General features: G+C 38.3%; 1 protein-coding gene across 1 annotated transcript in view; it reads left to right on the top strand.

Annotated features, from left to right (window-relative positions):
- The first annotated feature begins 11,278 nt into the window (after positions 1–11,278).
- dhx15 (DEAH (Asp-Glu-Ala-His) box helicase 15) overlaps positions 11,279–18,160 on the top strand; it is a 57,791-nt gene continuing 50,909 nt past the window's right edge. Inside the window, exon 1 of the mRNA XM_039751587.1 lies at positions 11,279–11,466. Coding sequence (XP_039607521.1) covers positions 11,396–11,466 — 71 coding nt within the window. The 5' untranslated portion in view covers positions 11,279–11,395. The remainder of the gene's footprint in view (positions 11,467–18,160) is intronic.

The following is an 18,160-nucleotide window of genomic DNA, read 5'->3' as shown; positions in this document are numbered from 1 at the left end:
CCGGACAAACATCACTCTTCTCTTACTGTCTTTGCTCTTTGTTTAGCTGTTCAGAACTTTATTTAAGTGTTGCTTACAATATTCACCCTTACACTTGTAGTCCTTGCAGGGAGTGCTCATTTATCAGAAGTCATCTTGGACCTTTGAGGTCACCCCCAAAATACATCTTGGGGAGAACACAAAGTATCAAAGAGAAATCAAAAGCTTGCTGCGCCACCTGAAACAGGTTCCTTGTCTGTCCTTGCTCTCTACGTAGAGTGACTTTCTTACTTCCACACCTTTATCTCCCTTTTTCGGTTACCAACACTCTGGCCTGCCTTCTTCCAGTAATGCTTCATTCAACTTATACCCAAGCTGTACATTCATGGCTTTTTAACCTCATCTCAGGTGCACTTCTAGGCAACAACCCAGTGTCAGAAGAAGTTCTACTAATTCTTGGAGTTACCAGGGTGCAGAATCCTCTGGAAGCCCCTGAATACCCTGAATTCTGCACAGCACTTAATCAGCCATGCCTGTGTGGCTGCTGTAGAGACCCCTTTTTGTAAAATGCCACTCTGGAAAAAATTTTTTTTGGCCCTATAATCTCTTTCCTTAGAGTGCTGCTAAAGACTTCCTTCTATGTGACTATTTTCAGTAATAGAATTTACTGATCCATGCTGGCCACTTTTTGTAGAGAATCCTCTCCCTCTGGTCTATTTTGACAGTCGCTTGCCATCCTACTACTGCCTTTGCCACAGGCAACACTATGTTGTAGTTTGGGCACAGCAAATGTGTCATCTTAAACAGCACTGCAGTTGTGTGTGATCTATGAATAAGCTCTTTTTAATTTTTTTTGTACTAATTATTACTTTGTTTACCCAGTTTTGTAATTTATCACTGCTATTCTAGACATGTATATCTGCTTTTGATAGCTGCTGTTTGAAATCTGCCAAGTATACACTGAAGATCCACTGATGTGTTTCTTGTGCTTAAACTGTATTTTTTCTTTTATTGCTGTACTGCTCAATGTTTTGTATTTTGATATTGTATTGTCATCATTGTTATGATTGTGCTGAGGCGTGCTTTTGATAGGGTTTCATAAAGTAATTGTTTAGAAGAGTGGAAACTCCAGCATATAAACAAATCGTTAATGGTATGACAAAACTGAGCTGTGACATGTTGAACAGGAAAATAATTAAAAGACCTCCTATGTTGCTAAAGATAAAAAAACCCATAACTCAAAAAGAATATTATACTATATTACATTTGGGAAAACTGGAGTTTTTTTACTTTAATTTCAACAATCATTTGATTTTTGCCCTTCAATTCACAGCCTACTGTATCAATTCTTGTTGACATATGAGGTAAAATCAATTAAGCTAAACTTATGAAGTTGAACTGAGTGGTGGCAGAATTGGCTGATTATTGTTTCACACTCAAGTACAGAAGTGCCAACGGAAATGCTTATAATGCCAATAATGACAGCAGAAATCATGATGGAGGGTACTCTGGAAAGTAAACCACATATTCTGTCTGCATACTCAATACAAAGGTGTTACTAAATGGACATCTACAATCTTGCACTGTGCTAATGTCTGTATACAGCAGTGATGGGAGATTGGCAGCTTTCATTCAAACCTATTGCAACAAAGAAACAAAGATGCTATGATTAGAATGAATATGCCGGAACAACTAATTCTAGTTTTAATATACTGTTAAATATGCACTAGAGACAGACTATAAAGTAGAAGATGTGTAATATGCAAGAAATCAAATAAATTTTAAAAGAGTCACTTTATAAAGGCAAATCTGATACATTAATACACCATTTACTAAGAATCGGAGATCCATCCATTGACTCATTTTAATCCAATTAAAGGGCCAGTGGTTTATGCATATCCAAAACAGGATATCAGTCCCTAAAAGAGGCACAATGACACAGACACACATTTACATTCAATCACTCCAATTTAGACCTGCAAATTAATTTGATGTGCACAGCACTAGGAGAATACTGGAGTGTCTGGAGAGAACTCATAGCAACATGAAGAAAACCTCCCCACAGGCAGTGATTCAAAGCTAGTCTCCTGGAGTTGTGAGACAGCCGTGCTAACCACCTCACCATGGTCTTGTTGTTCACAAAGTAACAGAGATGTCTAATCGAAAATGTTATAGTGTTACAATTAAGCTTTAATGCTCATCTCCATCCATATATTTTTCAAATAAGGGAACAAGAATCTAAAGTGACAACATTAAATACAAGTCAAGAAGTAACCAAAAGATTTTCTCAGTTAACTGGCATTGTTTGGAAGGAGAATGATCACTACAGTTTCACATTCTGTTGCAAATAAGAGATTTACATTATCTATTTACTCACTGCTCATTCTTTTATAGAGTGATTCGCTTGAATGTGATGTAGAAATATAAGGTATTCATAATGAAGCCTTATTAAGACTGGGTAATTTGCTTGTAATGCTAGCATCTCTGCAGGAGAAAAAAATTACAATTAAGTATTATGGCAGTGTAAGAAGTTACTATGAAAAGTATTCACCTAAATGTAGTTCATATATATTGACATCTACCTTTAAAAGGATGTGTTAAGTCTTTTTATTATGCAAAACTTGGAATATGAGGGCATAGTTTGTTAAACAGACTTTCAACTTCTAAAATACTGTTATTTTTGAAGATATTTTTTTTATAGACAAAAATTATAAAATATCATAATATCAGCTGATGTAAGCTAATTTCAAATAGCTGGGCAAAAGAAATTAAGCTGTTGTTAATTTACATATCAGTTTAATGCAGAATTGCACAAAAGGTACAACACTTGAAGCCTGAGTGATACATTCGAAGTCAGAGCTCACTGGGGCAATACAAGTTGGAAAATGTACAGTATTATGATGTATTCACTTTACAGGGGAATATGAAATTTGTTAAAGAGCATGAAGCAACACATACCAATCACTTTTATAGGATAACAAATATTTGAGTGTGTCTCACACACATGCAAGTTGTAGATTGTTTACGAGCCAAAATAAATGTCATTATCTGCTGGACCAATGGTTGGTGCTGTCAGATAACACTGTCTCTCTTTCCTCCTCTGCAGACCATCAGAAGGATGTCCCACCTGGCACTCCTGACCTCACTTGCGGCCCCGGCTCTCCTGACCTCACTACCCGGCCTTGATTCTCCTGATTTCATTTCCTTTCTAGACCATATATAAACACCATATTGTTAGCCACCATTCAGTTTTGTTTTGAGCTCAGTCTGAAAAGACATTATTATTTTATTTTTTCCAATACTTTTACAAATATATGGGGTGGTTACCCCAAACATTCTTTGTTGTGTTTGTGATTTCTTCACAGATCCGAGATCCGGAACCTTAAGGTTCAGGGGCCTCATTGTGGTATAGCGGGTCCGCGGTTTCCGGAAAAAAAGTCAGGTTCTTTTAATCCGTATAGCCGCGTCGTTCCCGTGGGCGCGATTGCACGACCGCGGGGAATTAATGAGGTGATTGGAGCGAGTCGCACCTGCACGTGTGGGTGCGGTCGTTCTTGTTTGCCTCATTGGCTTCCTGTTGGGTGTAATTAAGATGCTGTGCCCACAGAGGCAGAGGTGGATAGGTATATATATAGATGGGTGGATAGGAGTGGGGATATAAAATCGTGGAAAAAGAGGATAAATTGAAGAAGTAAAAAAGAGAGATCGTGGGAGAGAAAGATGTATGAAGAAGGAGATGAAAGGACGGCAATGGCAGTCTAGGCTGGATGATCTGGTCACCTTAAAAGAGAGAGACAGAACGAGCGGGGGCCCCGCGAAGGAGTGTTAGATTGAGTATATCCCCTGGCCTTGAGAGATTTGTCCCTATTTGTCAGCTCATCTTGGTGACATTATCAACGGTATTAGGTTCAAGGGCTCCTGAACAGCAATGGGAATTCATACTAAAACATGGCGTACGGACAAAAGTGGAAATGTGCGTACGTAAAAATGAATGAATCTATGCGTACACCAACTTCCACATTCTGCTACTACATAAATCCCAGTCAGCGTGAAAAGTAACACATGTGCACACAACTGCTGCCACTCCCAAACTCCTCCCAGAATTACGTCTCTTTGAATATGCAAATAAATTTAAATAGCCTTTAAGTTCAGCGTTCTGTGAAAAGACAATGGCAAAAGCACGGGGGAAAATAGAAGAATTTTAGCGAACACCAAGTGGAGGCAAGGAAAAATTTACTATTTTTTGGTTTAAACAATGGTATAAACAACAAAAGGAAGTTTATCGAGTGACACAGATTGTCGGAGAAACCTGAAAGCTCAAGCTCACAAAGTCGCACAGTGCCCAAAATAAAAAAGAAGTTGTCAGATATCAAAGTCATCGTGAAAAGGCGAGTCGTAGCCCACCATCTGAGAGTCATATGGAAGCTTATTAGGGTACAGAGAAAAGACAAAAAAAAGCACACAGTGGCAAAAAAAAGCCCGAAATATCAACTTTAATCTCTAAATTTCCACCTTAATCACGTAATTTATTTTGTCATTAAAGTAGAACATCATAAACTTCATCTTAAAATCGTTTAATTTACTGGTTTCTCAAATACCATCATAACTAAAGTAGTGTGTTAAATGCTTTGTATTGTATGTGTTCTTCTATGTGCTCTATGTGTGTGAATCACTATGTGCTTCTTAAATGAGCTTTCTCTTCCTCTGACAGGACACCGAATCAATTACATTCGTGATATTATTTCTATAAGGAGCACTTGATGGACTGATTGAGTGCATTTAGAGCTCTTGGGATGAAACTATTTCTAAACCGCGAGGTCCGTACAGGAAAGGCTGAGGCAGTGTGTGCTTGATGCGGTATACCGATAATTCTCTTTTTGATCAGCTGCTTGAGAGCTGTGATTCCACACTCAGATACAGTGGGATAAATATTTCAAAGTAACAACACTAAAGGAGCTATGGTATTTGTAATAGTTTGGCCATTCCGTGGACCATTATATTGTTACAGGTTAATTACAATCAGATGCCTTAAACTAATAAACAATATGCGGTTAATTTCAGTGTATTTGATAAAGCCATCAGGGATGTGCATCTAAAAAAGAATGGGAAACTACACTGGAACAAAAGCACTGCTTTGATGCTGGGTGCTGCCAGTTTGCAAAACCGAGGAGAGAACTTGTGTACGCCAGGGATTGAGTTGGTGTGAAAATGTTTGTGGCTTTACACCTAGTTTTTATACATTGTGATGTGAGCGTGGAAATGGGTGTGCGCAACATTTTTGTGCGTACGCAACGTTTATACATGAGGCCCCAGGTGAGAGAGTATAGAAACCACCTCACTGAGGCAGAGGTAAAGTACCAACAAGATAAGTCCCAGGTACTCTTACCTTTCCAAGAAAATTATGACATTGAATCATATTTCCTCATCTTTGAATGTACCACCACTAGAAACCACTGGGACTGAGCAGAATGGGGCTAACATACTGGCGCCATTCCTGAAGGGGGAAGTGCAGTGGACCTATTATGATCTTGAGGCTGAGGCTTCCGCTAATAATCACAACCTCAAAACAGAGGTATTAAAAAGGTATGGCGTATCTGTGGATCAGCAGGCAAGGATTTGTCATGAATGATGATTCAATCCAGAGCGGCCATCCTGGTCCCAAGCTTTTGGTATATGGGGCAAAACCAGGCGCTGGTTAAGGCCAGACATTAATGACTCAAGGAAAGTTGTAGAATTAGGTTATGTGCAACTGTTTAGTGAATGCCCTCCACAAATATCTTGAACAGCCTGTCCATAGGCAACCATTACAAAAATATGAAAGCACTGATAGACATTCTTGAGCAGCACAGAGCCACATCTCAAGCCAAGAGAACAGAACAGTCTGCACATCAATCCCAGATGGAACGTGTCGCCCATCAGGAGCCCTCTTGTTGCAACATTGATCCTGCAACGAAAATGAAGGAGAAGCGCATGTCCTCTCCACACTGTTTCAAGTGGGGAGAGGAAGGGCACACCATCCTCAACTGTCCTCTGCTGAGAGAACCGATGGATTGCAGCTGGGCAAAAGGAGGAAGGTATTGTGCAGTCGCTAACCCTTTGTCTCTTTCTTGTACAAGAGTGGTACTTGTAAATGTACATAAAGTCACCACCTTGATTCCAGAAGCAACATCTCCATTGTTGCTTGTTGTTTTGTGTTACTGTGACACTGGATGAAAGGAAAGACCGGTCTGACCTTTATACAATGGGAAACTCAATGGTATGGGTCTGCCCCCTGTGTCATTAACTACGAAGGCATTATACAGGCCTTAACTGTAGCAGTTGTTCATAACTCATCTTATCCGATGATATTGGGGCAGTACTGATCTAACAGTAATAGCGGTATAACATGATCAACTCCTCGAAAACATTTGGGCTTAATAATGGATGGGGAAGTCCTGCCTCAAACTGTCTCCATGCTGGGTTTACAGCTGGCTTTGAAGAGTCACATGGCCTTACAGTGTGATGTGGTGGAACCTTAAACCTTTCCTTTTGACTTCAACTTATAATTTCATTTGGTTTTGGTGACAAAAGTTTGGCTTTTTGACTATGTTTCATGTCCTGATCTCCTTATTATTTATTCTTTCCACTTTCAGCCTTCAGGTGGGATAAACCCTTGGATCTTTTATTTTAGAGTTGAGTCCTCTCTTAAACAATGTCACTAAACTGCATTCTGGGCACCCTTCATCTGCTGCAGAGGTCCAAGAAATTATTATTACTCTGACACAGAGAAGGTGATAGAACTTTTTTAAATGAGGATCAGAATAAGAGACGTGAATTAAAAGACAAGTAAAGATTTGTAACTGCAAATTCAATAAATAAACACTGTATCAAAATCAAAACCATAAATCTTGTCAAAAATAAACAGAGCCAAAGCCATTTACCATTTGTCTCTAACTAAATGAACGCACATTAGCATTTTATTACACTACCTACCTGCAAACCCAGATGAATAGAAAGTGTCCGTCATGGCCCTTCCTTATTCCCTTGGCTCTGTGATGTCACAGCCACTCACTACTAACCAACAAAGAGCCTGCAAAAACAAAATGGTGTCATACAAAAAAATGGTTAAATAATTAAACTTTTAAATGTCACTTTCTGAATGCAAATTAAATTTATAATGATTAAACCTTGGATTAAAAAACTGTAGCTAAATTATTTTTTTTCTTTTATAATGCCTCTTTGAAATGGCACAAAAGGTTAAACAAAAACTGAGCAGTGATACCTGGATGAAACTTTGTGTGATCAGAATAATATAGAATACCCTTAATGATTTTCCCTTAGATAATATAGCCTCATCTGGTGTAACCCCTAAGTATTGCTGTTAAAGAGTTGGGAGTGATTTTAGACTGTTAGATTCTAGGGGTCGCTGTCGCCCCTTTCAACCCAACAGACAGACACACTGAACACAAGGTAAAATCACCAAGGAAGTATTTAATTATTTTCTTCTTGTTTGCACTTTGCAGTGCCTCCATGCACCTCTGCCACCATACACAGGCAATTCAATAACAATAATACTAATAATAATCACAATAATTTCTCCTTCACTCCTCCCAGCAAGCTTTGTCTTACTACCTCCCAACTCCGGCTCGCTTGCTGGGTTTTCAGCTGTCCTTTATATAATGCTTGACCCGGAAGTACCTCTCATCTTTCATTCACGTGACTTGCCAGCACTTCCGGGTCAGATGGAGAACTTGCTTTCTTCTTCAGCCCGGAAGTACTTCGGGGCTTCTGTCCCCATGACTCGATAGTACTTCCAGGCTATGGAAAAGATATGAGTCCCCAGGTCCCCTGGCAGCGTCTCCTGGTGGCACCCACAGTATCCAGCAGAGCTGAGAAGCCAAACTCCAAATCCCATGGAGCCCTACAGGAATCTGGGGCACCACTATGCTGCAGGGAACTTGCCATTTGGCATCTTGGGGGAGGCAGTGTCCCACAGTAGCTGCCTTCCCCTATACTTCTCTTCTTTGGGTGTCCCGGCCGGGTTGAGCAGCCAGCCGTTCACCACAAGACTCCAAGATAGTCTGAAAGATATGCAAAAAATAAATCCCCAATGGTCAGAATATAGAGAAAACCCAAAGAATATGACCTAGGGGTAAGCACGTGTTGATAGTTTCCTCAATTTGTATCTTTTCCCAGTTTTAAAAAGTTTTAAACAAGATGGGGTGCCAAATGTACAGTTTATAGCTGTATTTTAGTATGTTTTGAACAAAGTAAAGAATATATTTTCTGAATACCTCAGTTACAATAGAAAGATATTTTCCCCATCAACCCTCAAGATCATCTGGGGTTGAATTCCTTAAAATATGTTAATGAAGCTTAGAAATCCTCCAAGTACTTTCATCAAAACTAGCCAGTATTCTTTTGGGAATAGAGACTGATGGAAGGTAGGGAAAATTTGTAGCATTTTTAGAAAATGTTTTTTATAGCTAACTTATATAGATTAAACAATTTGTTGCTAGGTATTATATTTATGAGAGAAGTTCAAAAGAAGCACAATGGTCTATGTAAAGATCTCTAATGGACTGGATGCCTAGTCGTTTCCACAGATGAAAACTTAAATTGGTAAAGAAAACATTGAAATATATGGTTATATACTGTGCAGGTGGTAAAAGCATGAGATATTTTTGTTGTGCACATCATGTACTAACATATACTGAAATAATCTTGGAAGGGCACTTAGCATCATTTTAGTAATCAGTCAGCATCATTTACCTTTCAAAGCTGCAAGCCTATGACATATAAAGAAGATAAATGTGGGTATACTGGACCTCTGTATATTTCTCCACAATCCACTTCCATCCTGCAGTGATTTTACTGAGAAATTCAAAAGCCTATGGAGACTGTTTCTGTGATGCCTCTGGTCCATGAAGAAAATCGCCATTCTGGAACAGACAGGACCAACTTCCACGAATCATATATGTCAGTTGTCCTTGACACTGAGTAACTCAAACATCTTGTAACAAAAGAGCTGCCAATACAACACACATGTTGTATTGCTTGGTGACTCCAAATTGAACTGGTATGAATGTGGTTCTTACAGCATTGTGACAGACGCTGCCAGTACAGCCTATGAACCCCAATAAGCATAAATAGGATTAGATGGATTCAGAAAATTGACTAATCTACAAAACACACAATATACAAACAGTGGGTGTTTCCTTATTTAACTGCTAATGGCATTTAGCATGCTTAAAAAATAAAGTTTGCTGTACAGCCATCTAAGACACCTAACTTTGGTTTAAAACTGAAAATCATTTTACTAAGGTCGTGGATGGACTGCAAGAAAGGTGACAGAAAATGTCCAGGAGAGATGGAAAGTTTTCATTTTGTGCTGCACCTGTTAAGGTTGACATGTTCTCCCCGTGTCTGCGTGAGTTCCTCCGGGTGCTCCAGTTTCCTCCCACAGTCCAAAGACATGCAGGTTAGGTGCATTGGTGATCCTAAATTGTCCCTAGTGTGTGCTTGGTGTGTGTGCGTGTGCCCTGCGGTGGGCTGGTGCCCTGCCCGGGTTTGTTCCTGCCTTGTACCTTGTGCTGGCTGGGATTGGCTCCAGCAGACCCTCGTGACCCTGTGTTAGGATATAGCGGATTGGATAATAACTGACTGACTGATTGTTAAGGTTGAGTTACATAAGGAAATGACCACAGGAAACATTAAAATGGATCCATCCTGGTTAAAAGAATTTAAATTATTTGTATGCTAATATAGTGTTGGATATTGCACGCATTGATTAATTGACTTAATTAGGATTTTTTCCAGTATTACACTGAATAACTTAAATATTGTGTAATTAAAGACCCTTCAATACATCACACCTATTACATTGGTTGGTGACTCTAAATTGACTTGGAAGGAATGCGGTTCTTATGCTTAGGGCCGGATGCTGCAGATAAAAAATTATGAACCCCAACAACCATAAACAGGAATACAAGATTAATTAATGTATGGAAACATCAGTATACAAACTGTAGGTGTTTCCTTATTTAACTGCTAATGGCATTTAGCATGTTTAAAAAAATAATTTACATGGTGTCAGAAATGTAACCTGTGTAAATATTAAACATTTTAAATAAGAACCTAAGCAACGTGTTTGCATATTCTCTCTGTGTGGCTTTCCTCCCACAGTCCAAAGACATGCAGGTTAGGTGGGCTGGAAATACCAAACTGGCCCATGTGTGTGTGTGTGTTCGCCCTGTGATGCTCTGGTGCTCAAGGCTGTTTTAATGCATGGGCACACTGGACATACAGTAATCTACGTATGTTGTGACTTGCTGTCAATAAATAAATACTATACTAAAATATAAATGTTTTTGTGTTACAAGTGGACATTGGCATTAGTCAGTCACCTCTACAACCTCACATGTATGTATGTGTACGGATCTCATATGCAAAAAAATTGTTTTGCAAATGTTTATGCTAAACACTTGACTAACAATAAATAATTGATATTAATTTCATACTGTTCCATCTCCGTCAGTATGTTTTACCAATTGAGTATCATTTATATGTTGAATATGTGTGTTTTGCAAGGATCATGTTATACTGTTCAAATGTTTGTTTTGATTAATCTTTGGTGTACAGCATCTTTTTAATGTTTAAACACTGATTTTGTTGGAAATACCAACACAATAAATATATGTTTAATTTTATCAACCATTTATATTTTTGTTCCTGCGAGTGGTTGTGTAGGTAGGGGCCCCATTGCACTGCTTTTCCCGTGGGCCTAATACTGTTAAAACGGCCCTGCCGGCGCAACTGTCCAGGGTTTGTTCCTGCCTTGCTCCCTATGGTAGCTGGGATAGCTCGCGCGACCCTGTTGGAAGCAGGCACTGATTAGCGAGTTAGAAAATGTCTGACTTTAAGTAACGTATTACTATATTTTTATAACCAATATTTTGTCCCCTATAAGTACGTAAAAACTATGCAGCAACTAACAAATCTCAGTAACAACATCACATTTCAGAACAGGCGCGTAGGCTGTTACATAACATCTTCCTTCTATTGTGCTTATTCCGCATGACAATACAACGTCTACCCAATTGGAAAAAAAAACCCGCGAGAACAAGTACGTCATTTCCGCCGCGAAGACGCTAAAGGAGATGTGTAACAACACTACGCGAATAGATTTTTAATTTTTTTTATTATCAGTCGAATAGTTTATAAGGAAAAAATGAAATGGTTTGAAAATAATAAAAGTGAATTGGATAATTAAATAAAAATTTAACTGGGGCTAAGGGACGTATTTCCGGTCGCCATCTTGTTGTCCGCCTAAGCCATTGGAGGAGCAATCACTAAGGCAGTCTCCTCGCTGTTTGTTATTATTAGTATCTCTATTTTTATTTTATAATTTTATTCAGATTAAAGTAAATTTGCTATCATGTCCAAGAGACACCGATTGGATTTGGGAGATGATTATTCGTCAAGCAAAAAGAGGATTTCATCTGAAGGGTAAGCTTTATACATTTTTTTCGATTTTTTTTTTTGTCTTTGGACCAGAGAAGCCGGTGGAGACGCGCAATTGGTGGTGGGGAGCTCCACTATAGTGTGGCACATGAGCGGTCATAGGAACCAACACTGCTACTCATAGAGGTCTCTTAATACTTCACTATTTTAAGCCGCATATCCTTGGCTCCGGAAGCATACTTTTGAAATGGTCTCATAAAACATGTTATTTTTGTCAGCGGCATAGCTGCAGAGGACAGTGTTTGTCGCACGTGGGAATATGTCGCGGCCTACTTTCCAGTTAAATGGGATGTATTATGTTCTTCCGCAGCGGCGCCTTCCAAATTCGAACGAGTGTGTGCAAATCGTAGTTTCTTGGCTGTTTGAGTTGTTTGAATGTCGCGCTTTTCGCATATTAGCCGGCTTGTTCAAGGAAGGCTGAATGCACCTGGTGAATAGTTATGTATGAGTCTGCGTCTTAAATGTGCAGATTCTAGTGCTTTCCGTAAAAATACAAAACGTCTTACATTCCAAATGACTTTAATATTCGTAATCTAGATGATACATTTTTCAATTGTTTGACACCTACTTGTCCTTATTTTAATGTGATTTTAAATAATCGTTTGTTTTTCTTTGTTATTGGGGCATGAAAGTTTTAGTAAAGCCAGTAATCACTGTTAAAAATGCGGGTTTTTATTTTCTTGTTTTTTGATTGCCTATATTAGAACATTCTGTTAGTGATTGTTTTTATTGGTTGGTTGTACACGGACATATTTTCAATTATTGCCTTTTTACTTTAGTAAAATCAGCTTTACGATAATCCGAGACCGCCGACTTCAGCTTGGAACCGAAAATCACTGTAATGTCATGTGAACGGACTGAGCGAGAAAGATGACGGAAACTGTCCAGGAGAGAGAGAGAGAGTTGTAATTTTGTGTTGCATCTGTTTAGATTCAGTAACCTGGGGAATTGATCACAGAATACATCCAAGTTAAAAGAAGGCACACGTGTTTGATGTAGCGTTCATGGCTTTGTGGGCATAATTAGGAAAGAGTTTTTTCCAGTAAGCATTTTTTTTGGGTATTGCAATCATAAATATTACCTTGAATGGATCGTATGGCCCGTTTATTGTAAAGTAAGGCTTTGTCCGTATTATTGAACTGTGAGTTTGTCATATTTGATACTGTACTGAAATAATTAAGGGAAGTCAAATAATGTAGTGTTTCTTTCCTATTCCCCAGTGCAAAAAATAAGATATATATTTTTTTCCAAATTTAAATATCAGTGTAATGTCTTTACAATAATCAAATTGCTCTGAGAAGGGTTATAATTGATGGAGTGAGGAAATAAGACTTTGACCAATAGTAGTAAGAATAAATAACTATGCCCTCACTTGTGCTTGTACCTCATAAACTACTTTTTAGGGACAGAACTCCTATCTTTCAGCAAACAGTTTTTTAAGAAGCAATTCAGTGTCTATTACCTAGATTGTAATTGTTCAGGTCAGCAATTAAATTAATGTTTGACTAAAAGTACAATACTGTAAGAAGTGTTTGTAGTAGTAGTAGGAAATAGAAGTGGGGAGTTGCTGGTTCGAATCATTTTGCAGCCAGAAGGGATCCTACTCTGTTGGGCCCTTGAGCAAAACCCTTAACCTGAAAATAGCTCCAGGGATGCTGTACAATGGCTGAACCTGCGCTATGACCCTCAAAGGTCATGCAGAAAGAAGTTCCCCTTTGGGATTAGTACAGTGTTCCAAATACCAAAAAACAAAAGTTTATATACATTTGTACTGCCCTTCGATTAAACATTCCCAGTTTTGTAGTGATGTATAAGACAGTTTTTTATACTCCGCAGTAACCTGTGGTATATTTCTTGCTAAACACAAATGTTATCCAGCCATACGTAAACATTTAAATCCTAAAAAAAGTAAAAGCAAATGTTTTGACTAAACCGTCAAAGTACTGTGTATCAAATCAGAATACTTTGCGATCCCCATCTTTTTCTTTTTTCTCCCACCCAGTAAAAGCATGCAATGATCTTCATTGTATGCATTCTTTGATTAGAATTGTTCTAAAACTGTGTAGTACAGAAGCAATAAACAAAATTTGTATCATTGAGCTATGAACTTCTAAATATTTAAACAGTATAACTTTTATGGTTTATAAAACAAAAGGTAATGTACAGAATAATATTGGATCAGAACTAAAATCCTGTCTTCCATAACAATAACAGCTTTTGGATCTTGCTGCCATTATTTTAGCAAATAGCTGATGCCCCTATTGCCCACAACCACTTGGTTTAAGGCAGTAAGGTGAAATATGCATTGCTACAAGCATAGGGTTTCTCTTTGAATTATTCAGTGCGGAGTCTAAAACCTGTTGAAGGAGGAGAGGGGGTGGTTTTGGAGGATTGTCCCACACTGAGTCTAGCCTGACTCTTCCTTGCTCATAGCTGTTCCTAATAAAATTCCATCCCATGTCCATCCACTCCCACATGTTTCTCTCACATCCACCTCCAGTTCCATTGTGCTCTCCATGTTCCCCTTTAAAAGATACCTGAGTCCGACACATAGCTTGATTGGATTAAGGGGGAAATCACACAGATGTAAGTCTGTTTTGGTATTTTTTTCACATCTATTGATGTACTTTTCAAAAAATTATGTACTGTATTTGTCTATTAATTAAGGATGACTATAGACATGTTCTTTTTATACAACAATGTTGTCTTTATGAGACTTGAAATTGCAGTCTGGCTGATGTTTATAAAATCCCAAAACCATCTGGGATTTTGTTTTTGTCATTACTTTGTGTAAACGAGCATCAGACCTACAGATTTTGTCAGATCCATTCAACATGAACATGTTTTGTGGCCACTGTTACTTGCGTGCAGGACATGTACCTATTCAACATCACAGTAAAAGTACAAAAGGTGCCCAAAACACTAGTACATAATTGGAAATAAGTAAATTAAATACCTGTGTTTTCAATGGGAGGTGAATAGTGAGAAGCCAAATGTCCGCTCAAGAGAGCAGGCTGTGTAACTTAAACTTCACATTTGCTCTGAAGAGCACAAAACTGCATTAAGAAAGATCATTAGCAGAAGTGACTGACTTTTTGGAGACATTTGCTATAGTGCTGGGAGGTATACTGGTTCCTACCGAAAACTTTTTTTTTTTTATGATATGGATTTTTCTTATACCTCAGCACTGGTTTATATAGCCTAAACATTCAGAACATGGCGCAGTGGGAAACGGTTTAAGGGTGACCTTTTTCACTGCTACACCGCTAAACACTTATGCAACAGAGTACATTCATTAGTGGAGATATTGAGCGGTGAAAATGGACAGAAAACATTCTGAAGCTGTAGTAGACAATAAAGTTGAACATGATGACACAGAAGAACTTTTGCCGAAAAAGGGAGCAGTGTCTGGTGATAATTTGATTTTAAAAGGACGGAAGTGGACCAAACAACTATTTACTGCAAATGCTGCAGAGGTAAAGTTGTCGCCGGAGTTGGCAACATGAGCTACGCTGCACCAACTTAGCCGCAAACATGGTTTGGAGTACCATGAATGTATGGAACTAAGATTGGCACCCTCCGCCTCCTCGGGTAAAACTGAAAAAGCTAGAGGACACTCGAGTTAGATGTCAGTTGTAGGCACGTTTGCTAGAGGTACTGCCTGTGACAAAAAAAAAAAGCAAGAGGTGGATCGATATAACCAGCGCCATTACAATCCATATAGCTAACTTGTCGGTGGGTTGAGATTGTTAACATTAACAGAAAGTGTAGTTTGTTTACAAAAAATAGTTACTATTTATTCCTTTTCTAAGACATGTTCAGTGCATTACAACTTTTGACAAGCACCTCTGGATGTTTTACTAAGTCTAAATGCCTCTTTGGATGGTTGACACTATATTGTAGCTTAGTTTGAAAACTTGTTCAATAAAAATGGATGACAAATTGGACTGGACTGCCAATACTGATGCTCTATGTAAGAAAGCTCAGAGCAGACTATACTTTCTGAGAAGGCTGGCATCCTTCAACATCTGCAGTAAGATGCTGCAGATGTTCTACCAGACGGTTGTGGCGAGTGCCCTCTTCTACGCGGTGGTGTGCTGGGGTGGCAGCATAAAGATGAAAGACGCCTCACGCCTGGACAAACTTGTTAAGAAGGCAGGCTCCATTGTAGGATTAAAGTTGGACAGTTTAACATCTGTGGCAGAGCGACGGGCACTAAGCAAACTCCTGTCAATCATGAATAATCCACTGCATCCACTTAACAGTGTCATCTCCAGACAGAGGAGTAGCTTCAGTGACAGACTTTTGTCACTGTCCTGCTCCACTGACAGACTGAGGAGATCGTTCCTCCCCCACACTATGCGACTCTTCAATTCCACCCAGGGGAGTAAATGCTAACATTAATTTTATTTTAATTCTTTTCATTTTTATTACTATTTAATTTAATATTGTTTCTTTGTATCAGTATACTGCTGCTGGATTATGTGAATTTCCCCTTGGGATTAATAAAGTATCTATCTATCTATCTATCATCTATCTAAAAGGTTCTATATTTTGACTACAATTGTCATGTAATGTGATTCCTTCTCTTAGTGCCACCCCTTGAAAACTATCGCCTTATGGCGCTATGCAAACCTGTATTAATACTTGTGTGCACAAATGTATTTTTGTACAAGGTAGAATTCTCATGAAAATGGAATAGGTTATTCTTAGGCAGTCTACTGCAGTAATTGTAGCGGAAAATGTGGTTGACATCCATTCATGCATGGGGAAAAAATACTGTAGAATACCGTGAAACCGGAATAACTTAGAAAAATACCGTGATACAGAATTTGTCATACCGCCCAGCACTAACTTGCTATATTTGTGAAAGATCCAAAAAACAGATCAATTATAAAATTAATGAGGACTTCTAGGTTAGAATGCATGGAGCGGTCTTCATTTCTGTTTTAGATGTTGTCAATATGCTAAAAAATTGTTTAACCTTTAACACTAGAATTACCAGAGCCTACGAGAAAACTCGTAAATCCGACCCACCTTAAATCCGTTCGCATCTCTCCGTCAGCGTCTTTTCTCCTGTAAATGTCAATAAGCAGCCTGCTATCCCATCCCCCCGCCCACCACCGCAGTTCAGTTCACAAAGAAGTTTGTCAGTGCTTAGTGTTTATCTTCGAGTGAAGTGCTTCATAACTTCATAAGGTAAAAAAGTACATAATACATAAATTTCATGTGTGTTCCATGTCAATAAAAATCTATGTAAAAATGTTAACACAGAAATGTTTTTCATGTTTTAGTAATAATTGGCAAAATGTAGACCTGAAATGTATAATGTGTGAAGCCTGAAATACAAATATGAAAAACACTTTCACAAAAGGTACAAGTATAACAAAACAAGTGCACTTTTATTCAAGAATTTAACCAAAGAAAAAAGAAAGCAGGTTACGGTAGGCGGTTGATATGACAGTTCGCGTGGTGCAAAGCTAAGAACTGCTGCCTTCCAATCAAGAGGTTGCGGTTTCGATATCAGCTGCTTCCCAAATTTACCTTTTTGAGTAGTGAGCTGCTCTTATTGTTTATATCATACAATAAAAACATACATTTGATTTGCGTCTGTCAATTTATAGTATTTGTCAGTTTTTTTTTTTGTTTTTTTTTTTCTTTTCAGTTTTATTCTCTCTTTATTTTGTTTATTTGATATTTGGACTTCAGGCATCACATATTATACAGTCACATCATGATTACAACTGCATGAAGTTATGCAAATTAATATAATGTTGCATTAGTGAAACATTTTCCGAAATGTACAATACAGGTCATAAAATGAATTATTCCAAATGTCATATATACCCAAGTCTCTTTTTTTGTCAGTGTGGCTTTGACATCCTGGATCAGAAGGCACATACTAATTGAGCGTGAGCAGGAATACTCAAGAATAAAACTAAATAAAAAATATTCACATCCACAGTCATTCTCAATCACGCACAACACTCACATTCTCATCCACAGTTTTCCCAGTCTTGTTCACACACATGATCTGACACGGTTTTGAAATAAAGAGGGAGTGTAACAAAACAAGTTTGTACCATGTCTTTATCTGAAAACAGCGTTAGATTTGGGGGTGGGGGCACGTGGTGGAATAGTGTGGAAGCTTGAACGTGAGTGAGAGAATAAAACTGAAAAAAAAAACTTTGGCAAGTACTATAAATTGACAGGTGCAAATCAAGTGTATGTTTTTATTGTATGATATAAACAATAAGAGCAGCTCACTACTCAAAATGGTAAATTTAGGATGCAGCTGATATCGAAACTGCAACCTCTTGATTGGAAGGCAGCAGTTCTTAGCATTGCACCACGTGAGCTGTCGTATCAACTGCCTACCTTAACCTGCTTGTTTTTTACTTCATGTTCTTGAATTAATGTGCACTTGTTTTGTTATACTTGTACCTTTTGTGAAAGTGTTTTTCATATTTGTATTTCAGGCTTTACACATTGACAAAATATAGACATGAAATGTATAATTACTGCTAAAACATGAAAAACATTTCTGTGTTAACCATTTTACAGAGATTATTGATGACACTGAACACGCATGAAATGTATGTATTCCAAATGACAATGTACTTTTTTACCCTATAAATCTCCAGCACTTCACTCAAAGATAAACACAGCACTGGCAAAC

The sequence above is a fragment of the Polypterus senegalus genome, chromosome 4 (genome assembly GCF_016835505.1).
Source record: "Polypterus senegalus isolate Bchr_013 chromosome 4, ASM1683550v1, whole genome shotgun sequence".
NCBI lineage: Eukaryota > Metazoa > Chordata > Cladistia > Polypteriformes > Polypteridae > Polypterus > Polypterus senegalus.
This window is presented reverse-complemented; position numbering and strand designations above follow the sequence as displayed.